Below are 19659 nucleotides of genomic sequence, written 5' to 3' on the forward strand. Positions count from 1 at the left end.
TTTCTAAAGTTGCTAAGAATTGATTTTTATTTTTATTTGTTAAAATGTGATCACAATTAGGAGTTCTAGCAAGGTTATTTAACTCAAGTGTGTTGATTTAGTGACACTCCACTAGGTTCGTGTGAGGGACTATGTACTAGATAGTTTCAAATGAGAAATTGTTTATTCAAAATATAAGAAAATTAATATGGAGTGAATTAGTACAAACCAATGTTTTAAAAATTGAATCAATGAAACCTTCAAATTATGATTCAACTAAATAGGACCAAAATTCAATGAATGAAGTTAGGATGGTTTCTCTCCGCACCCATTTTTCATTTCATGCAAAACATGGAGAAAATTTTAGAAAATATTTTTTGAAGTTTTTTAGTATAAATTTTGGTAAAGTTTATAGTAAAAAAACTTCAAAAAATATTTTCCGAAATTGTCTGCGTGAAAAGAAAAATTTGAAGGTGAAAAAGAGAGACAATTTAAAGTTATTTGTTGTGCATGTCAAAAGAAGATGGTTATTAAACTTGGTTGTTTGTCCTTATGCGAATGAAGAGTTTAAGTGTAGTGAGCTAATTATGAAGTCTTATAATTGTGTGTTTAAATTATAGTGTAAAGAATTAATTTATCATGAACTTGATTATATAGTATGTACTGTATATATTTGAGTTTACTTGACTTTAATGATTATGCTTTAAATATAAAAGCCTTTGAAAGAGTTTGTGTGAAGAAAAAAGAAAAAAAAATCAAAATGATTAACATACCCTTTTTTAGGACTAAATTATTTCATGTATGATTTCAAATGATTTGTAAAATTTGTCTATCTTTATAACGATTCTCTCACACAAAAGTTATGTTCATGGAAGATCCAAAAACCATATATAGCATCATGATTCATGGAACATGCCTAAGAATTACCACATATTGTGCAACACCTCATCTTTTGTACACTATGTTCAGCACATAATACAAGATGCCTCATTTTTGAGACAAAATGGTAACAGAATGAATCCTTTCCAATGTTGCTTACCCCTTTTGTTGATTCATTTACAATTTGGTAACAACATTGATATAAGCTATACAACATACATTTAAAACTCACCAATGTACCCTCCATTTTTGATGTGTCGGTTGCCAAAACGAGTATGCGTATCGATGTGCTGAATGCAACTCTGTTGATTCGTTACGACTATACATGGTTGCCATGTGCTGCAAGTTGAATAGTTAGCATCAAAACTACACCCTTAAGTGTCCTCTACAAAAACTCTGAAGATGAATTCACGAAAGCGTTTTGAGTATAGTCTTGGATCAACGGCAGAGATTGATGTCGAATCGCAATGCATTGATTTGTAAGCATGCTCAAGCTTTTTACTGATATCATAGTCTTGTAATATGTCTATGATACCGAAAAATATGATAATATCGTACAACTCCCCAGTTGGTTCTCCAACCAACTGGGGAGTCTCACAATTGCTTTTTCGCAAAGCCATTTCGGCTCGTGCTGGCATGTTTATACCTAATTGAATCCACCTGATACATAGAACACAATGGAATTTTTTTTTAGAAAATTTAGAGAATCAAACTAAAAAGTTATCAAGAAAACGTTAAAACTAAAGTTATCAAGAAAATTTTAAATCTTTTGCCAAGATGAGTTGATTGAGTGAGAATATACCGACTAGGATCTATAATGAGATGATCAACATCAACTCCTGAAAGACGAGGGCCACCATCATCAAATGCTGATGGGGTGCAAGCTCCTGAATTGCGACCACTAGGTGTAACGTTGCCTCTAGGAGTTGTTTCTCGAAAGTGAAGACCTACCAACATACTGTAATCCATGATCCTCTCATGTTCAAGAAAGTCACAGTCCCTAGAAACTTGTCTGCATGAAGGCATGTTTAAAAGAATAATCATCGACTAGCTTCTATATATTTCATATCTTAAATATCAAGGCACATAAGTCATTTTTATTTCATAAATCAATCAAATGACTAAAAGTTGCAGGCGATTATGCAGCTAATGCAAGAATGCAATTTTCTTAATGAAATCTTCATTTGTGTTATTCAACTAAGAGCGGGAGTAAAAGGGATTTGGATTTCTTGGAGTCACCAATCTCACGTATTCATGCATTCAACACATCGGTGATTGTTGGTTTGAGATAAAAAGGGCTAGCTTTCAAGCTCAGCATTTTAGATTTAAGAAAAAATCACGATATACATTGAAATCTGAACCATCTAATCTTGATCCGACGGCCATCGTTGTGCTGACTGCATGGATGCTGAGATTGTGACTGCAAGCAATCCAAATCTGAGTAACAGACCTATTAAAGTTACCATCACTTTCAAAATATGCTTGGTGGAAACAAATTTGCAAAAAGTTTCACCTGCAAAATTCTTGAAACCAAGACTTCTGCAACCGAAATATAAAATTTAGGTCAAGGTCCTTAAGTGTTGTTGTTGGCTCTATATCTGCCTCAGGTTTATCAGTATTGCGACCAAACGTTGAACCTTTCAAGTCAAACCGCCTATGGATGACATATTGAGAACAAAATATATTTCCCATGATGACAAAGCGAACCTGAAATTTATGAAATGCAACAGATTAAGAATAAAAGCTTTTATGTTTATACAAAAGTGGAAGTTTATAAACATCAATGTATTACCTTCTTTTGTGCAGCTCCTGTTAGCTTTACACAATGAAGGCCAAAGAATTTTGTGACTAGGGTGTTCTCAAAAGCTCGAACGTGTTTATAGTAAGCAGGAAGCATTTTTATAAAAACCTGCAATCATGTAGTAATTTTGGATTGGAATATGATTTAGTAGATTAATGGCCTTTATAATGCAAATCATTAAGTGAAAAACTATCACTTCAAAGTGTACTAATACTAATACATATTTGTTACAAACTTATAAAAGTCAGATTACTAAGTACTATCTCATAAAAACGGCTCATATTATATCTAGCCAATTAAAATGGAACTCACTTTTACTTCTGCTTTCTTCATGGTTTTTATCATATACCGGTCATCGTGCGTCAAATAGAAAAAGCTTCCACTTTTTCCAGGAGATGAGAGTTCCCGAAGAGCGTCATTCCCACATATTGATATCATATAATCAGCAGGATCAACTTTAAACAACTTTCTGAGAGCCCTGAAAATATAAATGCAATCAAATCAACTATCATGTTTTATGAATTTCGGCAAAAACAAATTAAGTTCTAAAACAATAAGAGACAAATTTGTAATGCTATGTTATGAAACAATTGCAATATCAACCAATCACTTTGTGCCTCAAAAGAAAGTTTATAAGGGCACGTTTACTTTCCTTAATAGCAATTTAAAATGAACACAAATTTCAGAAAATGAAGACTGAAAATGTTTTAAGAACGTAAAATTTCAAGAGCAACATTCAACAAGTTAACAGTTAGCAGATTTTATTACAGAACATGATTGATTCGCCTAATGCCTACCTGAACACTGCCGGACAGTAGTCTTTCCATCTAAATTCGCAAGAAGGGTGAGGCGGCGTATGCTTAGATCCTTCTGCTGGAAATCTAGTCCATACTTTCTCTTTAGGATCAAATGCAGAAGACTTCAAATCAAGAGATGTACTTGGAGCAGGTCTTCCAACAGCATGTCTGTGTTATGGTACAAGAAATCAGAATCATGGAAGGAAATTTATTTGCATAATTGTCATATTCATCATTGCACCATATATAGTTATCACAGTTAAAATACTACTAATTGTCAACAAAAAAAAGAAGCTAAAATACGACTAAAATAGCAATATCTCTTTAAAAGAAAAAAAATCTAAATTATCATATAACTAAACTCATCATTTCATACTATGGCCAACACTTAACTCAAACTAAATTCTAAGAAGGACAAAATTCACTAGAATTTTGCAGTTTCAGAGATCATTTTGGAATATCAATAACGTTGGAGACTAGATTGATATGGACATACGGTCCTACAATTTCAAGGACCAATTTGAATATTTACTTTAGATTAATTAAGATCAGCTAGACCATAAAGATGAGTAAATTACATGAAAACAACAATAATTTTTCAGATCAGTGTACCTGATACCTAGTTGCAAATTCAACATAAGCTCATAGTTTTTATGCCCTTTAGATATAGTCTCTCCCTGTTTTTTAGGAGCTTTTATTGTCAACCGCGGCGATTTATGCCAATTTTGAACAGAATTACCTCCCAACTCACCAAATGCAGATTTCCTACCTACATCAAAACCATTACACCCTTCTTCAGAGCTGAAATTACTAAGCCTTCCATCCACAGAACTCCATCTAGGTTTTACCTTACACTTACTTCCTTTCCTGCGTAACGAATGTTTCTTCAATTTATTATCTTCCTCTAAAACAGTCATACTCAATACCTTTTCTGAAGGATAAATCGAAACATCTTCGCAAGGACAAACCTTACAATCACTCAATTCAATATTGAAAACCTCTTGAGGATTCCATACAAGATGATTATCACAAGAACCGGACGGATAATAAGTACCACTTTGTTCATTCGGATCTTTACTCCAAACACCGACATAAAAACTACCATCACACCGCCGAAACGTACCATTCCCTTTCGGCAAACCATCTTCCCAACAACCATCATACCTATTACCATTTTGCCACATCATTGTTCCATTTCCATGAAACAAACCATTCTTCCATTGACCAAGATAATGATTCCCATTTTTCCATTGATATCTACCATGTCCATTTTGCAAACCCTTTTTCCACTCACCATCATAAAAATCACCATTAGGAAAACTCTCACTACCATTACCATTTTTCAAATTCATAACCCAAGAACCTTTATAAGTATCACCAGATGAACCTATATAAGTCCCTTTACCATCCATATAAAAAGTTTTGAATTCACCTTCATAAGTAGCACCACTAGGCCAACTAAACCTACCTTTCCCCATTGTAAAACCTTGAATCCATTCACCAACATACATACAACCATCAATCCAAAGATACTTACCTATACCATGAGGAAACTTTTCAAGCCATTGTCCTGTGTAAAAATCACCATTGGTGAAAATCTTTTCAACATGACAAACCTCAAGTGTAGATGATGAACATTGTTCATCATCATCATCATCATCTTCATCATCTACATTGGCTACAGATTTTGGTGTGAAAATGCTATTTGCCCTTTTCTTAGCAGTTGCTGATTTTCTAACTGTTAATTCCCATGCTTTTACAATGCCATTCAGCTCCCTGCTCATTCTCTTGAAAGTATCCACTTTGAATTTTTAACCTTTAACCCTTAATTCACATTCATCAATCAATACCCAAATGAAAAAGATTTGATTTTTCTTATCTCATTGGATAAACCCAGATGAAAAAATTGTTGCAGAATGCTTTTCTGCATCAAACCCAGAAAATGGGAAAAAAATCCCAATTTTTGTAACAAAGATAAGAAAGACCAATTTTTTTTAATGTTAATGTGTGTAACAATAATGGGTTGTGTTTAGATTCCGAAGAAAACAATGGTGATGTTGGGTTTGACGAGGAAACCAAAACTTTTGTTGGTTTTTCAAGAAAATAAAAAATAGAATCTTTTTGTTTTGTTTCTTTTTCTTTGTTATTTCCAAAATTTTCTTTTCTCTCTCTCTTTTCTTTGTTTTGTTCAATTGGATTCCATTCTAGGTTTTGTTGATTCCGATTTTGGCTCCTAAAAGTCCTTGAAATCCATACAGTTGTAAGAATGAGAGAAAAGTCGTTGAAATTTGAAAGCTTAGGTGTCCCTCAAATTCTCAATGCCTATATTTTAGAATGAGTTTAATTGATATGCACCGACAATGTAAAATAGTTTTATATGATCGTCCAATAAATAATCATCATTTCGCCATGTCATGTCAAGAAAATGGGGTGAAGTGGGGTGATGTGACGGAAAACATAGTTGATATTAGTTGATAGTATAAAATTATTTTACACTTTCGGTGTATATCAATTAAATCCTTTTAAAATATATAGATAGTTTTGTTCTAATTGTAGTTTTTTTTTTTTAATCTCTATATATTTGGTATCCCTTAGATAATGCCACTTGATTTTAGGCATTTGTTGATAGATTGGTTTGTACCTAGTTAGTTGTTCATGTTTCGGGATCAATTTTGACATCAAGTGGTACCAGCCCTTTCTCAATTGTAGTTGTGAGAAATTGAACCGTGATTCTCCCTACTAAGTTCAACGCTAATCACCACTCGATTTTTTTCTTTCTATTCACTCACTTAATGACATCAATATGGACAAATGTAATATTAGTATATTTTCTCTATTGTAACAAAAAAAAAAAGTAATATAAGTATATGTGTAACATCTTTTTATATAGATTGTTCGTATAAAGGCTTTGTTTGCTGTGCATAGTTAAATTAATATTGTGTTATGAATAAATATGAATTTGTTATGAACTATTCCTAGAGAATAACAAGAATAGAGAAGAAGAGATGAAGGAGAGAAAGAGAAGAGAGAATAGACTATTGTATTGTTCTATTCAAGGTGTGTCTTTTACATTGTGAGATAGTCATATATATAGGAGATTACATGAGCCAAGAATATGGGCCTAGACTAATGGACATCCACATCTATATTATTCATAACACTCCCCCTTGGATGTCCATTGATGATATGTCTCATTAAAACCTTACTATTAAAAACCCAGTGGGAAAAATCATAATGAAGGAAAAAGAGTACAACATCCTTTGTGTGTGAACTGCCTCGTTAAAAACCTTACCAGGAAAACCCAGTGGGACAAAACCACGGTGAAGGGAAAAAGAGTGCAGAACATATTTATATCTCCCCCTCATAAAGACAATTATTATACATGAGATGAAAAATCAAATAATCTTCTGTACTAGCTGCTCCAAAGTTTTACTAAAAGTTGACTCTGTAGAAAATTCTGTCATATCTTCTTTATTATACTCTTCTCTAAATTAGCACTGCGTCTGATATTATCTTCATGTTGAGTTGTTGCAGGAACCATCATTTTGTAATAAAACAACGAATTTCTTGTATGTGTTGAATTACAATCCTCAACAAAAACATCTTCTCAGCTTGCTTGACGTAGTGCTAAAATCTTCACATGATTGGATGATATTGTTGTTTCTTTAAAGTATAAATAATTCTATGTTTTGCTTTACTTCAATATTTGGGTTGGATGAATAGGCAAAAATAAAATACTACGAAATTATAGCAAATATATTAGTGAGCTTAATTGAATTAAGATATGGTACTTCAGGACCAATTCAAATTGTTCATCATTTTCTTGAGGCATGACACATCAAATGACATTGCAACCATTTTTAGTATACAACAAATTAGATTTGTCAATGTCAAACTGTTTTAATACTTTTGCTATATAATCTTATTTAAATTATAAATTTAAATGAGAATATCTCATAAGCTCTTCGGGAGTCTAGATGATATTTTATCATTAATATAAGCCTCGGATATAAATAATTTATTGTCAAATATAACTAAATCCTTCAGGGATCATCATTATCAAGTGAGCCAGTAAAATACGTTAAAACACAAATTTCACATGAATTGAGTATTTCAGATGCTACTCAACTTAACTAATTTTTGAATTCACTTCAGGTGAATATGCTTCTTGAAAATCAATGATTGACATTTATCAATATACTTGATAAACAATTCAAACTCTAAACATTTTGTTTTTATTATTTTTCTCTTGAAAACTTATTCATATCGATTTATCTCCATCTGCAGATGAAATGGACTACTGGTCCAAAAACATTTCGCTTTGCAAAGCTAGTTTAATTTTGTATCAATTGCGTCTATCTTATTTAGTCAATCATTTCATTGTCTATAATCCTTAATAGACTTTGATTTATGATCCTCATTGTCATTTATCACATATATAGCGCTTTATTATGTGCAAAAATATTGTCAACGTTGACTTCATCTCGGTTTCATCGTATTCCATTCATGACATAATTTATTGAGATCTCTTTATTTTCATAAATTTTAGGTACCTAATAAGTTCTTCTGGAACTGAAAAATCAATTATGTCAAATGCTCTTTTGAGATTTTCATATCCTCACTTGGGTCATCTTTCTCTTTTTTAGCTCCTTATCTTATTTGAGGAATTTATCCTTGAAACCGATTTGCTTACCATGCTTCAAGCGTGGTTAAGAATCATTTGCAATATTAGATTGTCCAACAGAGACATTCATTTTTATTGGAGCATTAGCAGCTGTTGATTGATTTCATAAACTTTGCAAATGAGTTATCTTTTGAACTTCTGGTTCATATTGATTTCTAAGAGGATCAAAATAACAATTATTAATTTATTTCAAAACATTTCAATTGAACTTCTAGTTCATATTTTTAGCTGCTTATTATCTCCCCCTAATATTGGGAAAACTAATTCACCAATTGATAATCAGCCCATAAAGCTGTAAAAAAAATCTCCAATTATTGGCTCACTTTGGAGATTCATATAAAAATTATTTTCCCAATATTCTTTTACTACTCATTTAAATGCATTATATTGGAGCAATTGAAACGTAGCCAACACATCCAAAAATGTTTATATGGGAAAATATGTTTATAAACTAAAATTCAAATAAATTAGGGGAGAGCTTATGTATATAATAATTTGTTGGCATGATGATATTCAATATCTCAACATACATGTTTGAATGTTCCAAACTATAACTTAGAATGGATCTTCAAGTCCATTATTTTTTTGTTTGTATGAACATATTTCATAAGATGTTTGGTATAAATTTCAATTAACATATGATATTTATCAAATACTTTCTAGAATAATATATATAAAATGATCACTTAAAAATAATCTCACAAACTTCTGGTTGTGAGTTTATAACAAACATACATGTGACCATTTGGTTGATGCATCAATTCAAATTTTAGAAATCTAATCGGTCCACATGATCGGTGTATTGATTTACAAATATCACCTTATATATATTCTAAAAAATAAGAGACACTCGTTTTCTTAATTTATCAATTTTCTTTGCGAGCTAGTAATACACAAAAAAATATTAGATTGAATGAACTTCTGGCCATTCAATACATATCCATAGAAACTTTTCGCATCATAATAGATCAGAGATGACCCAACTGATCTTGCCAATTACAAACTTATTATGATTTGTAAATTTCTGGTTTACAAGAACATGTGCTTCAATTGCACAAATATATATAAATATACCCCAAACTAGAGGCAAATGTTGATAATATGTCTCGTAATGTATAGAGATACAAGATCTCATCCATTTCTTGTTTCAATAGGATATTCATTTATGCGAATATCCTTCAAACATAAAAAAAAATCTTTAAGGCTTAAAAATATACAATATATTGGCAAAGTGTAACTTTATTTCTCGATATAACAATGCATTGGCTCTTCTGGAACCTTCAATAATTTTTGTACTACTAAATATAAAAGTTAATTCCTTCCAAAAAAAATATATAAAATTTAATTTTTCATAAATAGTAATATCAATGAATATTTTCATGCTAACAATTATGTTTATGTGGATTTCAGCAGAATTATAAAACAGTTATTTTTTTTTATCTAATAATTTAAAATCAATAAATTGATTTAAATAAGTAACAGAATAATTAAAAACCAGTTTATATTTACAAACTGTAACCGAATTATAATTATAAGTAATTAAGAAAATAACTGTATTCAAAGCTTAAGAAAACATTATCACCATAAAATAAATTCAAAGTTTAATGTATAAAAAGCTAAATGTAACTTTTTGCTTAGCATATATTTCATAGGGAATAATAATCGTCTACCTCATAGTAAAATATAAAATAGATAGATAGAGATCTTACTAAGTTGTGCATCGAGAAATAAAGTCGAATTATCATGTAAAAACTTTCACATTTCAATTGATAATTATTGAAATTGTACCAATCTAAAATATGATTAACCAAATATTTTTGAAATTATTTTCATAAGTTTGCTACTTCAGGAGCATATTCAAGAGACATACATAATCGTTCTTTTAATTTTGGTCCAATTTATACTAAGATCAAATAGATCATGTGGACTTTAATCATGTTGTAAAAAAAAATTAGTTCTTCAGGAACTCAACAACAAATCTCTATTCATAATGGCTAGAGAAATTCACAATTTTACAATCTTTCATGAATGGTTAAATTATTTGTTCTTCAAAAATTATACCAATAATATTCATAATATTGGTTAAGAAAATGCACATTCTTTGAGCAATCCATCAAAGATGCGCTAATATTAAAGCTTTAGTTTTTCAAGAACTATATCACAAGTGATCTTCATATAATGATCACAATAATCTTCATAATTTCTTCAAGAAAATTTTATTCTTTGAGCAATCATTCAAAGATGCTTCAATATTAAGGTTTTCCTTTTTTTTTCTTTTTCTTTTCTTGTTCTTCGGGAACTAGCTAATGTCACATATATTTTCAATAGTTTTGCTAATTTTCCCACTTTTTTCCGGGGCCATGACTATTACCACGACCATAACCACAATTTTGTCCATGATAATCGTGTGTTGCTACATTCACTTATGTGAATGGAATAACATCAGTGGGTCGGACTTCATTCACTTCTGGGAATGATTTTTCATTCATTTCTCATTGATACTATCATCAAATAAAATTAAGCAAATAATTAGATAAACATAATAAACACAGTCAAATAAAAAATTCTAATTATCTTTATTAATATTAATATAATGTAACATAAAATTTTATAATGCAAATTAAATAGTAACATAATGAAATTAATAATTATTATAATGTAACCTATAATAATAATTATAATGTAACGTATATTAATTAGTAAGTTATTGAAAAAAAATTGGCATATGCATAGAATAGGTAAAGTATGAAAAATAATTTGTTTATACTTTTCAATATGATACATGCAAAATTTGCGTATGATATGCATTTTTTTTTTATTTTTTTTTTATGTTTTGTACAATATAACAATAAATAAATAAATCCAATGAAATTTGTAGATTGCAAAATTTTTATAAAAATCGATAAAGCTATCCCATGGATATGTATATTGAATTCTTCTCGAATTCTTAGGAAATAATTTGATTTTTCTTTTAAGTTCTTCAGGAACTATATAATATTGTTATAATGTAAGAATAATCCTTTATGCAATCCTCATAAGAATAATCCATATTCTTCGTTATATTATAATATATCTAATTGTACAATCCTTCAAAGATGTATCCGTAATGAATTCTTCAGGAATTCGTGGGTAATACAAATTGATTTTAAAATTGTTTAAGAACTGTATAACGGATCAAATATATATTCAATCAGTTATTTATCCAATCCTTCAGGGATTGATGTTCATTTTACTTATATCTATGAATCTTCAGGATTCATATTTTAAAATTTCATCATAATATGAATCTTCAGGATTCATATTTTAAAATTTTATCACACTATGAATCTTCAGGATTCATATTTTAAAATTTTATCACACTATGAATCTTCAGGATTCATATTTCAAAAATTTCACCCCGATACTTCTGGATCGAAGGTTTGTGAATCAATATAAAAAAAAACAAGAAGACAAAAAATTATCTGAAAGAATAGAATAAAAAAAATCATACATAAAATAAAATTGTCACTTCCCTTTGTTGCTATACCTTTCTTGAAAGGGGAGAGACTATCGTGCTGATAACGTGTTATGAACTATTCCTAGAGAATAACAAGAATAGAGAAGAAGAGATGAAGGAGAGAAAGAGAAAAGAGAATAGACTATTGTATTGTTCTATTCAAGGTGTGTCTTTTACATTGTGAGATAGTCATATATATAGGAGATTACATGGGCCAAGAATATGAGCCTAGACTAATGGACATCCACATCTATATTATTCATAACAGAATTATTGTTTCATTGATAAAATTAAAATTGTAAATTAAATTAGTGCAAGACTTTGTTGTTTTACTTTTTAAACTCGATTTATGAAAATAAAAAACTTAAGTCAAACTCCAAACGGCATCCAAACCTTAACAATTTAGATTCCAAAAGTCTAAATTTAGCTAGACATCTAGAGGACGGTTGTCTTTTTGTGAGGGTCACGTTGAATAGTACATGAGGACATTTGTGAGGGTCACGTTGAATAGTAGTAGTACATGAGGACATAGTGGATAACCTCCACTTTTCTTTATACTATGGCTTTACTAAGATGATAATATTTATTTTTATAAACAAAGACATACTATTGATAATCTATAATAGATTATGGGGTAAACTATCAAATCGGTTCTGAATTTATAAGACATTTTTGAATAAGTTTCAAATTTTAGTGAAATATATTGAATTGAAACTTGATTGTTTTCGGACCTAGACTTGAATGATAAAATTGTTTTGGGGTCGTTGATGTCAGACTGATCAAAGAACCTTATTGAGGAGAGGTGATACTTACGCATACCGTGATGATCAATTTAGTAAGTGCTGAAGGTGAGGGGTTGTTGGACATAAATTTGGTATTTATCAATTAAATATAATTGGTGGGTCCAATATTTATTTTGGAGGTCATATTGTCAAAATAAAGCTTTCAAAGGTGGTGTCGAGAGCTACCTGTGTCGAAGCGAAAGAGCGTTTCGAGGGCTGTGGAGGACACGTCCAGTTTTGGTTTGGCCAGGAGGCTATCGAAAGCGCGAGATCGAATCGAAAGATAGTTGGGCCAAGCCCAAAAAAGAAACAACAAACGGCCCAAGAGGCATTGGCGCACGCTGAAGGAATAGAAGATGAAAGTGGGGAACGTGGTCGACGTGGCAGATCGAAGAGCGTCCAGATAATCAAGAAACAGTTACCACTTTGTAGTAGTATTTATAGCAGTTTTTCATTCAGAACAAAGGTCACAAAATTTTATACAAACACTCTCTCTAAAATTCTAAGTACTCAGCGATCGAACGAAAGGAATTCAGAGGAGAAATGTATGTTTTGTGAACCATCTTTATTTATAATTGCTTTTCATTCAATGCAATTTGCTTTTCAGTAATTTTCTTTAGTTTAATTCCAAATACTTGCTCGAGAAACTGCTACTTCGAGGCGATTCGAATTAGTCTCTCTTGTATCAATTGAAAACGTTTTAATTTCTAAGTGTTTGCTTCCTTGTTAAAACGAACATTCAAACAGTTTTCTTAAACGAATAAAACACAAAATTGTCCTGAGATTTACTAGTTGATCTCGCGAGTTTAAATACTTAAACTAGCGGTTGTTTACCAAATTTCCACGTAAACAAATTGGCACGCCCAGTGGGACTGGTTTTGTGTTTATTCAAACTGTGTTCTTTTTATGTTGTGGAATGAAAAACTTGTTACTTGCATATAACTGATGATAAGTTAGGTTATGGTTAAAACTACTCAAAGATCTAATCCTAGTAAAAATCAAAATTCTAGTGCGATGAGTAGCGAAGCAAGTTCGAGTGGTGGAGTCGATCCACCTCCACAGAGTTTGGTAACATCTGAGTTGGTAAATGTGCCAATATTCTCCAGTCCAACCATTTCGACTGTGCATGATGTTATTCCAACTTTGCCAATACCGACTATGGCAATTCCGTCCGTGACTGCTGGTTTTGGACGTTCGAAACCACCATCAGGTCAGGGTTTTATGTATGGGCCTCCCCCTACCCTTGGCTTAGGGATGCCAGTTTTCGAATCTGATAGGTATACTTCGTCAAGGGTGACTCCCACACCCTTAACGACTGCGTCTGTGTTGTCTTTGAGGCAGCAAATGGATGAGAGCAACCATGAAATGGTTAATCTCTTAACACAACAAATTGGTACTGTGTTTAATCCATTAATTCAGAATACCAACGAGAGTTATCAAATGTTGGCATTTCAAATGAGTCGAATTGCAGATTTTTTTGGGACACCCCCACCACCTCCTAGAGTAAATCCTGTTACTCCACAAGTGATATTACCTGCAATGTCTTCGACTCCAGTACAGCAAAGGCCAACTTATGTGGCCAATGAAACAGTTCCTAACCCAACACCTACGCCAGTTGTACAAGAGGAAACCCATTATCCTCACGAGGTTAATCAAATGCCTCAAATAGTAAATCAAAATCCTCCTGTTGTCAACCCAAATCCACAAGGGGTACATCAGAACCCTCCAGTGGTAATGGTTAGGAGGAACCAGGATCCTGATGAGGTAGTGCAAGAGGTGCAGAACAATAACTTGCTTGGCCAACACAATTTGGCTAACATGGTCGAAACAATTTTGGCCCAAAACGGCCTAAACACGGGTTGTCGAAGGCCAAATTTTGTCTCTGCCTTCAATGAATACGTGCTGCAAACAGAGTTACCGAGAGGTTGGAAAGTCCCAAAATACACTAAGTTTGCTGGGGACACTAATGAGTCAACCGTAGAACATATTGCTAGGTATTTAGCTGAATCTGGGAATTTGGCAAATAATGAAAATTTGCGAATGAAGTATTTTCCTAATTCGCTTACCAAGAATGCATTTACTTGGTTTACAACTTTGCCTCCCAATTCGATCCATAGTTGGGCCCAATTGGAAAGAACTTTCCATGAGCAATTCTATATGGGCCAAACCAAGATAAGCCTGAAAGAGTTAGCTAGTGTAAAGAGAAAAAACCAAGAGTCAATTGACGACTATTTGAATAGGTTTCGTTTGCTGAAGTCCAGGTGTTTTACTCAAGTGCCTGAACACGAGCTAGTGGAAATGGCTGCTGGTGGGTTAGATTATTCGATTCGAAAGAAATTGGATACCCAATACCTTCGAGACATGTCACAGTTGGCTGACAGGGTGAGACAAATCGAAAGGTTAAAAGCTGAAAAAGCTAGAAATTCTAAGTTTCAGAAAAAGAAAGAAGTAGGTTTTGTTGACTCCTATGATAATGAAATTGATTATGAAATTAGTGATGAGTACTTAGATTTCGATGATAGTGATATTAATGTGGCTGAACTAAAGCCTGGGCCTCCTTACACTTGCAAGTTGTTGAGGCCGTCGAATGGAAAAAATCCAATCGAACCAAAAAATGATAAGTTTGTTACGAAGACTTATACCTTCGACATTACTAAATGTGATGAAATTTTTGATTTATTGGTGACTGACGGCCAAATTATTGTGCCAAAAGATATGAAAATACCACCAATAGAACAAAGAAAGAAAAGAGGTTATTGTAAGTTTCATAATTATTTGGGACATAAAACTTATCAATGTGTTGTTTTCAGGGATTTGGTGCAAAAAGCGCTGAATGAAGGAAGGATGAAGTATGCTGATAAGGCAAAGCCTCCAATGAAGGTAGATTCAGACCCCTTACCACCTGCTGATGCTACCTATGTCGAAGTCTATGACTGCAACATGGTTGAAGTGATAGATGCTGCTGCTCCAGTCAAGGCTGTGCCCGAAGAGGAGTATGAAAAGAGGGTGCGTGAAGTGTATCCCAATGCTGAGGAAGAACTAGTGGACTTCCTGAATAGGTGCAAGCTGAAGAATGCTGAAGTAATGCTTTGCCCTAGATGCAGTGCTGTGTGCGACAAAGAGGCCACTGCAGGCCTTCAAAATGTTGTACCTTATGCTGAAAACAAGAGAAAATGGCCAAAAGCTAATCCAAACCAAAAAGCTTGGCCTTACAAAGGGGCCAATTGGGGAAAACCCATGACCAAAGGCCTTTCGATCCAGCAAAGGCTAGGTCCCCAAAACACTTTCAAACCATCTGGGAGAGCACCTGTTAACCGATGGGTGAGTGGACAGTACGTCACTTTCAATCGAAGGATGATGGAAAATGGAAGCTCTAGCAATGTCAACGTGAACATTGTAGCTGAGCCCAAGGGTTCAAAAGTGGTAGCCGGAAAGGAAACAGTGAATGCTGCCACAGAAGTCAACAAATACTCTTATAGGAACAACTACAAGGGAAGAAATCCTATGACCCGCACTCAGTGGCGAAGGTTTCAGAGGAAGCAGAAGTTGACAGCAAAAGAGGCTGAGGCTGGGGGCAAGGTTGTTGCGACCCAGAAAGCTGAAAAGGTTGAAATGGCCAAGAGGCCAGCAAAAGAGAGGCTTTCCATAGTATTGGAAGAGCCAATAGCTGAAAATGCCCAAGGAAGGGCGGAAGGTGAAGATGACATGGAGGATGATGACCTCCTGGATGAGGGGTCTGATTTCGACGTTATGGTCAATGTGGTGTCCATTCTGCCTCTAGAATATGATGTGCCTACGGAAGTCAATGAGTTGGAAGAGGACTTTGAGGCCCTCAATTTGGCTGATCATAAGCCAATGTGTTACTATGTTATGCAGAATGGTTGTGTCGAAGAGCAAAAAGCCGTCTTCGAAAAGCCAGACCTGGGAATGCAGAACCACTTGAAGGCTTTGTTCATTAGGGCAAAATTCAATAATGTGGGAATCAATAAAGTCTTAGTGGATGGAGGAGCTGTGGTGAATATCATGCCTCACTTCATGTTGAAGAAATTAGGTCTCTATGACACAGACCTTCATTTCCACAATGTGGTGCTGGCCAACTATGAAGGAAAAACTGGCCATTCCCTGGGGGCAGTGCAATTGGAAGTATGTGTTGGTAGCACAGTTCGAAAGACTTTGTTTATGGTCATAGCTGCCAAACCTAATTACAATCTGTTATTAGGCAGAGAATGGATACATGGTGTTGGAGCTGTTCCTTCAACCATGCACCAAAGATTAATCATCTGGAGAGAAGATGGTTTAGTCGAGAATGTGGAAGCAGATCAAAGTGCATATGTTTCAGAGACAGGTACTGTGACTTTACAGAACTTCGACAAAAACCTGGCTTTAATTGCTCCTTGTGGTGAGCAAGATGCTGCCTTCGATCCAAATGAAGTGGTGTCAAAAAATGTATACCACTCAGTTAAGTTGCATCCAACCCATGGTTTTTGTTGGGAAAGGGAAGACATAGAGAAACCCTTGTGTGAGGATGCACACCCACCAGTGTCTGGATGGGTCAACCATGATGAGTATGATGATTGAGTCCCCAGCATGGGATCGAATTACGGCTTACGTAGCCGAAAATAGAATCAAAATGGCCCTTGAGGCCATTAATGTTCAAGAAGATATGGCTGTCGAAGCCAATGGTGACTTAAGAGACGAACTGGCCTTGGAGGCTAGTGAGGTAAATGGTGGAAAAAAGCAAAGGTTGGATTGTATCTATGATGATGAGCCTTTGGGTTTTGAAAAAGATCCACATAGTTCGATTCAAAGAATGCAAGCCCAAGATCCTTTGCAGGAAGTTGATATTGGAGATGGCTCTGTTAAAAGGCCAACTTATATTAGTGCCAACATTGATTCAGCCCTAAAAGAAAGAATGGTCGAGTTGCTTAAGAAATACAGAGACTGCTTTGCATGGGATTATAACGAAATGCCTGGGCTAAGCAGAAATCTCGTGGAGCATAGGTTACCCCTTCGACCAGACAAGAAACCTGTAAAGCAGCTTCCAAGGAGGTTTGCACCGGAAATCATGACAAAGATCAAAGCAGAAATCGAAAGGTTGCTCAAATGCAAGTTCATTCGAACAACCAGGTATGTGGAATGGTTAGCTAATATTGTTCCTGTTATTAAGAAAAACGGATCACTTAGGGTTTGTATAGACTTTAGGGATTTGAATAATGCTACACCTAAAGATGAATATTCCATGCCTGTAGCCGAAATGCTAGTTGACTCAGCAGCAGGACATGAATATTTAAGTATGTTAGATGGCTATTCAGGTTATAATCAAATCTTTATCGATGAAGATGATGTGCCAAAAACCGCATTTCGTTGCCCTGGTGCTTTAGGCACCTATGAGTGGGTGGTGATGCCCTTTGGATTGAAAAATGCTGGAGCAACATACCAAAGAGCCATGAACTTGATTTTTCATGATTTTATCGAAATATTTATGCAGGTTTATATTGATGATATTGTTGTGAAATCCTCCTCACAGGATGAACATATCGAACATCTTAAAAAATCGTTCGAAAGAATGAGAAAATGTGGATTAAAGATGAATCCACTAAAATGTGCTTTTTGTGTACATGCAGGAGATTTCCTTGGCTTTGTTGTGCATAAAAAGGGCATAGAAATTAACCAAAACAAGACAAAGGCTATCATGGAGACAAAACCTCCAGGAACGAAGAAACAACTTCAATCCTTGCTAGGGAAGATCAATTTCTTGAGAAGGTTTATATCAAACCTAAGTGGCAAAGCTCAACCTTTTTCTCCACTGTTGAGGCTCAAGAAAGGTGATGTATTTGAATGGGGAATGGAACAACAAAAGGCATTTGATGATATCAAGGCATACTTGTCGAAGCCTCCAACTTTAATGCCTCCTATTCGAAACAAAGCAATGAAGTTGTATGTTGCAGCATCAGATTCGACTATTGAAAGCATGCTCGCACAAGAGGATGAAAATGGCGTGGAAAAGGCTATTTATTATTTAAGTAGAATCTTAAGTGATGCTGAAACTAGATATAGTTCAATCGAAAAACTTTGTCTATGTTTGTATTTCTCTTGTACCAAACTTAAGCAATATATCAAACCAGTTCATGTTTATGTTTACTCTCATTTTGATATCATTAAGCATATGTTGTTAAAACCAATCTTGCATAGTCGAATTGGGAAGTGGGCTTTAGCCTTAACTGAATATTCATTGACTTACCAGCCTCTGAGGGCTGTAAAAGGTCAAATAGTGACTGACTTTCTGGTTGATCATTCAGTAGTTGAAATTCCAATAACATATGTGGAATCTAAGCCTTGGGTGCTATACTTTGATGGCTCGAAGCACAAACATGGTACAGGAATTGGAATCTTAATCATTTCTCCTTTAAAGATTCCAACAAAGTTTAAGTACAAGATTAATGGAACATGCTCTAATAATGAAGCCGAGTACGAGGCTTTAATTACAGGTCTAAAGATTCTGTTAGACTTGGGGGCAAAACATGTTAAAATCAGAGGAGACTCTGAGTTAGTAATAAAACAATTGGCAAAGGAATACAAATGCATTCAAGAACATTTGATGAAGTACTTTGTTATTGCCTTCTCGTTACTAAAACGATTCGATTCATGTGACATCCAGCATGTGCCTCGGATCGAAATCCAAGAAGCAAATGATTTAGCCCAAATTGCTTCTGGCTATAAGGTAACAGGGAAAAGATTAGATGAGTTAGTTGAAATTAAAGAAAAACTAATCTCATGTGAGGTAACACCCCATCAGCTGGGGGCAAATGAACCAAGTGTCGAAATGGAGTCAGAAGTGGCAGATGCACACTTTGACGAAGTGATGACTGAGATCTTCGTGATCGACAATTTGGCTGACAATGATTGGAGACAACCCATTGTTAAATACATAGAAAATCCAACAGGTACAACCGATAGAAAGGTTAAGTATAGAGCCTTGAGTTACACAATCATGGGAAATGAGCTATTTAAGAAAACACCTGAAGGAGTTTTGTTAAAGTGCCTCAACGAAAATGAGGTGTATGTAGCGATTTCAAACGCCCATAGTGGGGCCTGTGGCGCCCATCAAGCAGGCCACAAAATGAAATGGCTTTTGTTTCGACAAGGTTTGTATTGGCCGTCCATGCTTAAGGATTGCATAGAATATGCGAAAGGCTGTCAAGAGTGTCAAAAACACGCAGGGATACAACATGTCCCAGCCA

The 19659-nt window shown here is 34.1% G+C and overlaps 1 protein-coding gene across 1 annotated transcript; it reads right to left on the bottom strand.

Moving 5' to 3' along the window:
* Positions 1-794: 794 nt before the first annotated feature.
* Positions 795-5691, bottom strand: LOC123913285 (phosphatidylinositol 4-phosphate 5-kinase 6-like). The gene is made up of 7 exons (XM_045963978.1): positions 4069-5691; positions 3457-3624; positions 2972-3137; positions 2651-2767; positions 2372-2565; positions 1661-1870; positions 795-1518 (listed from the first exon to the last, which is right to left on the bottom strand). Exons 1-7 carry the CDS (start codon positions 5238-5240, stop codon positions 1233-1235), a joined length of 2313 nt encoding a protein of 770 aa, XP_045819934.1. The 5' UTR covers positions 5241-5691; the 3' UTR covers positions 795-1232.
* Positions 5692-19659: the final 13968 nt, after the last annotated feature.

The sequence above is a fragment of the Trifolium pratense genome, linkage group LG3, assembly GCF_020283565.1.
Source record: "Trifolium pratense cultivar HEN17-A07 linkage group LG3, ARS_RC_1.1, whole genome shotgun sequence".
NCBI classification, from domain to species: domain Eukaryota; kingdom Viridiplantae; phylum Streptophyta; class Magnoliopsida; order Fabales; family Fabaceae; genus Trifolium; species Trifolium pratense.

Excerpts from the sequence above, each read along its gene's own strand:
- LOC123913285 (XM_045963978.1), bottom strand. The coding sequence starts at position 5,240 with ATGAGCAGGGAGCTGAATGGCATTGTAAAAGCATGGGAATTAACAGTT. Across the intron at positions 3,625-4,068 it reads AATTTGCAACTAGGTATCAG|ACATGCTGTTGGAAGACCTG; the intron begins GTACACTGATCT and ends ACCATAACACAG. Across the intron at positions 1,871-2,371 it reads TGGTTTCAAGAATTTTGCAG|ACAAGTTTCTAGGGACTGTG; the intron begins GTGAAACTTTTT and ends GCCTTCATGCAG.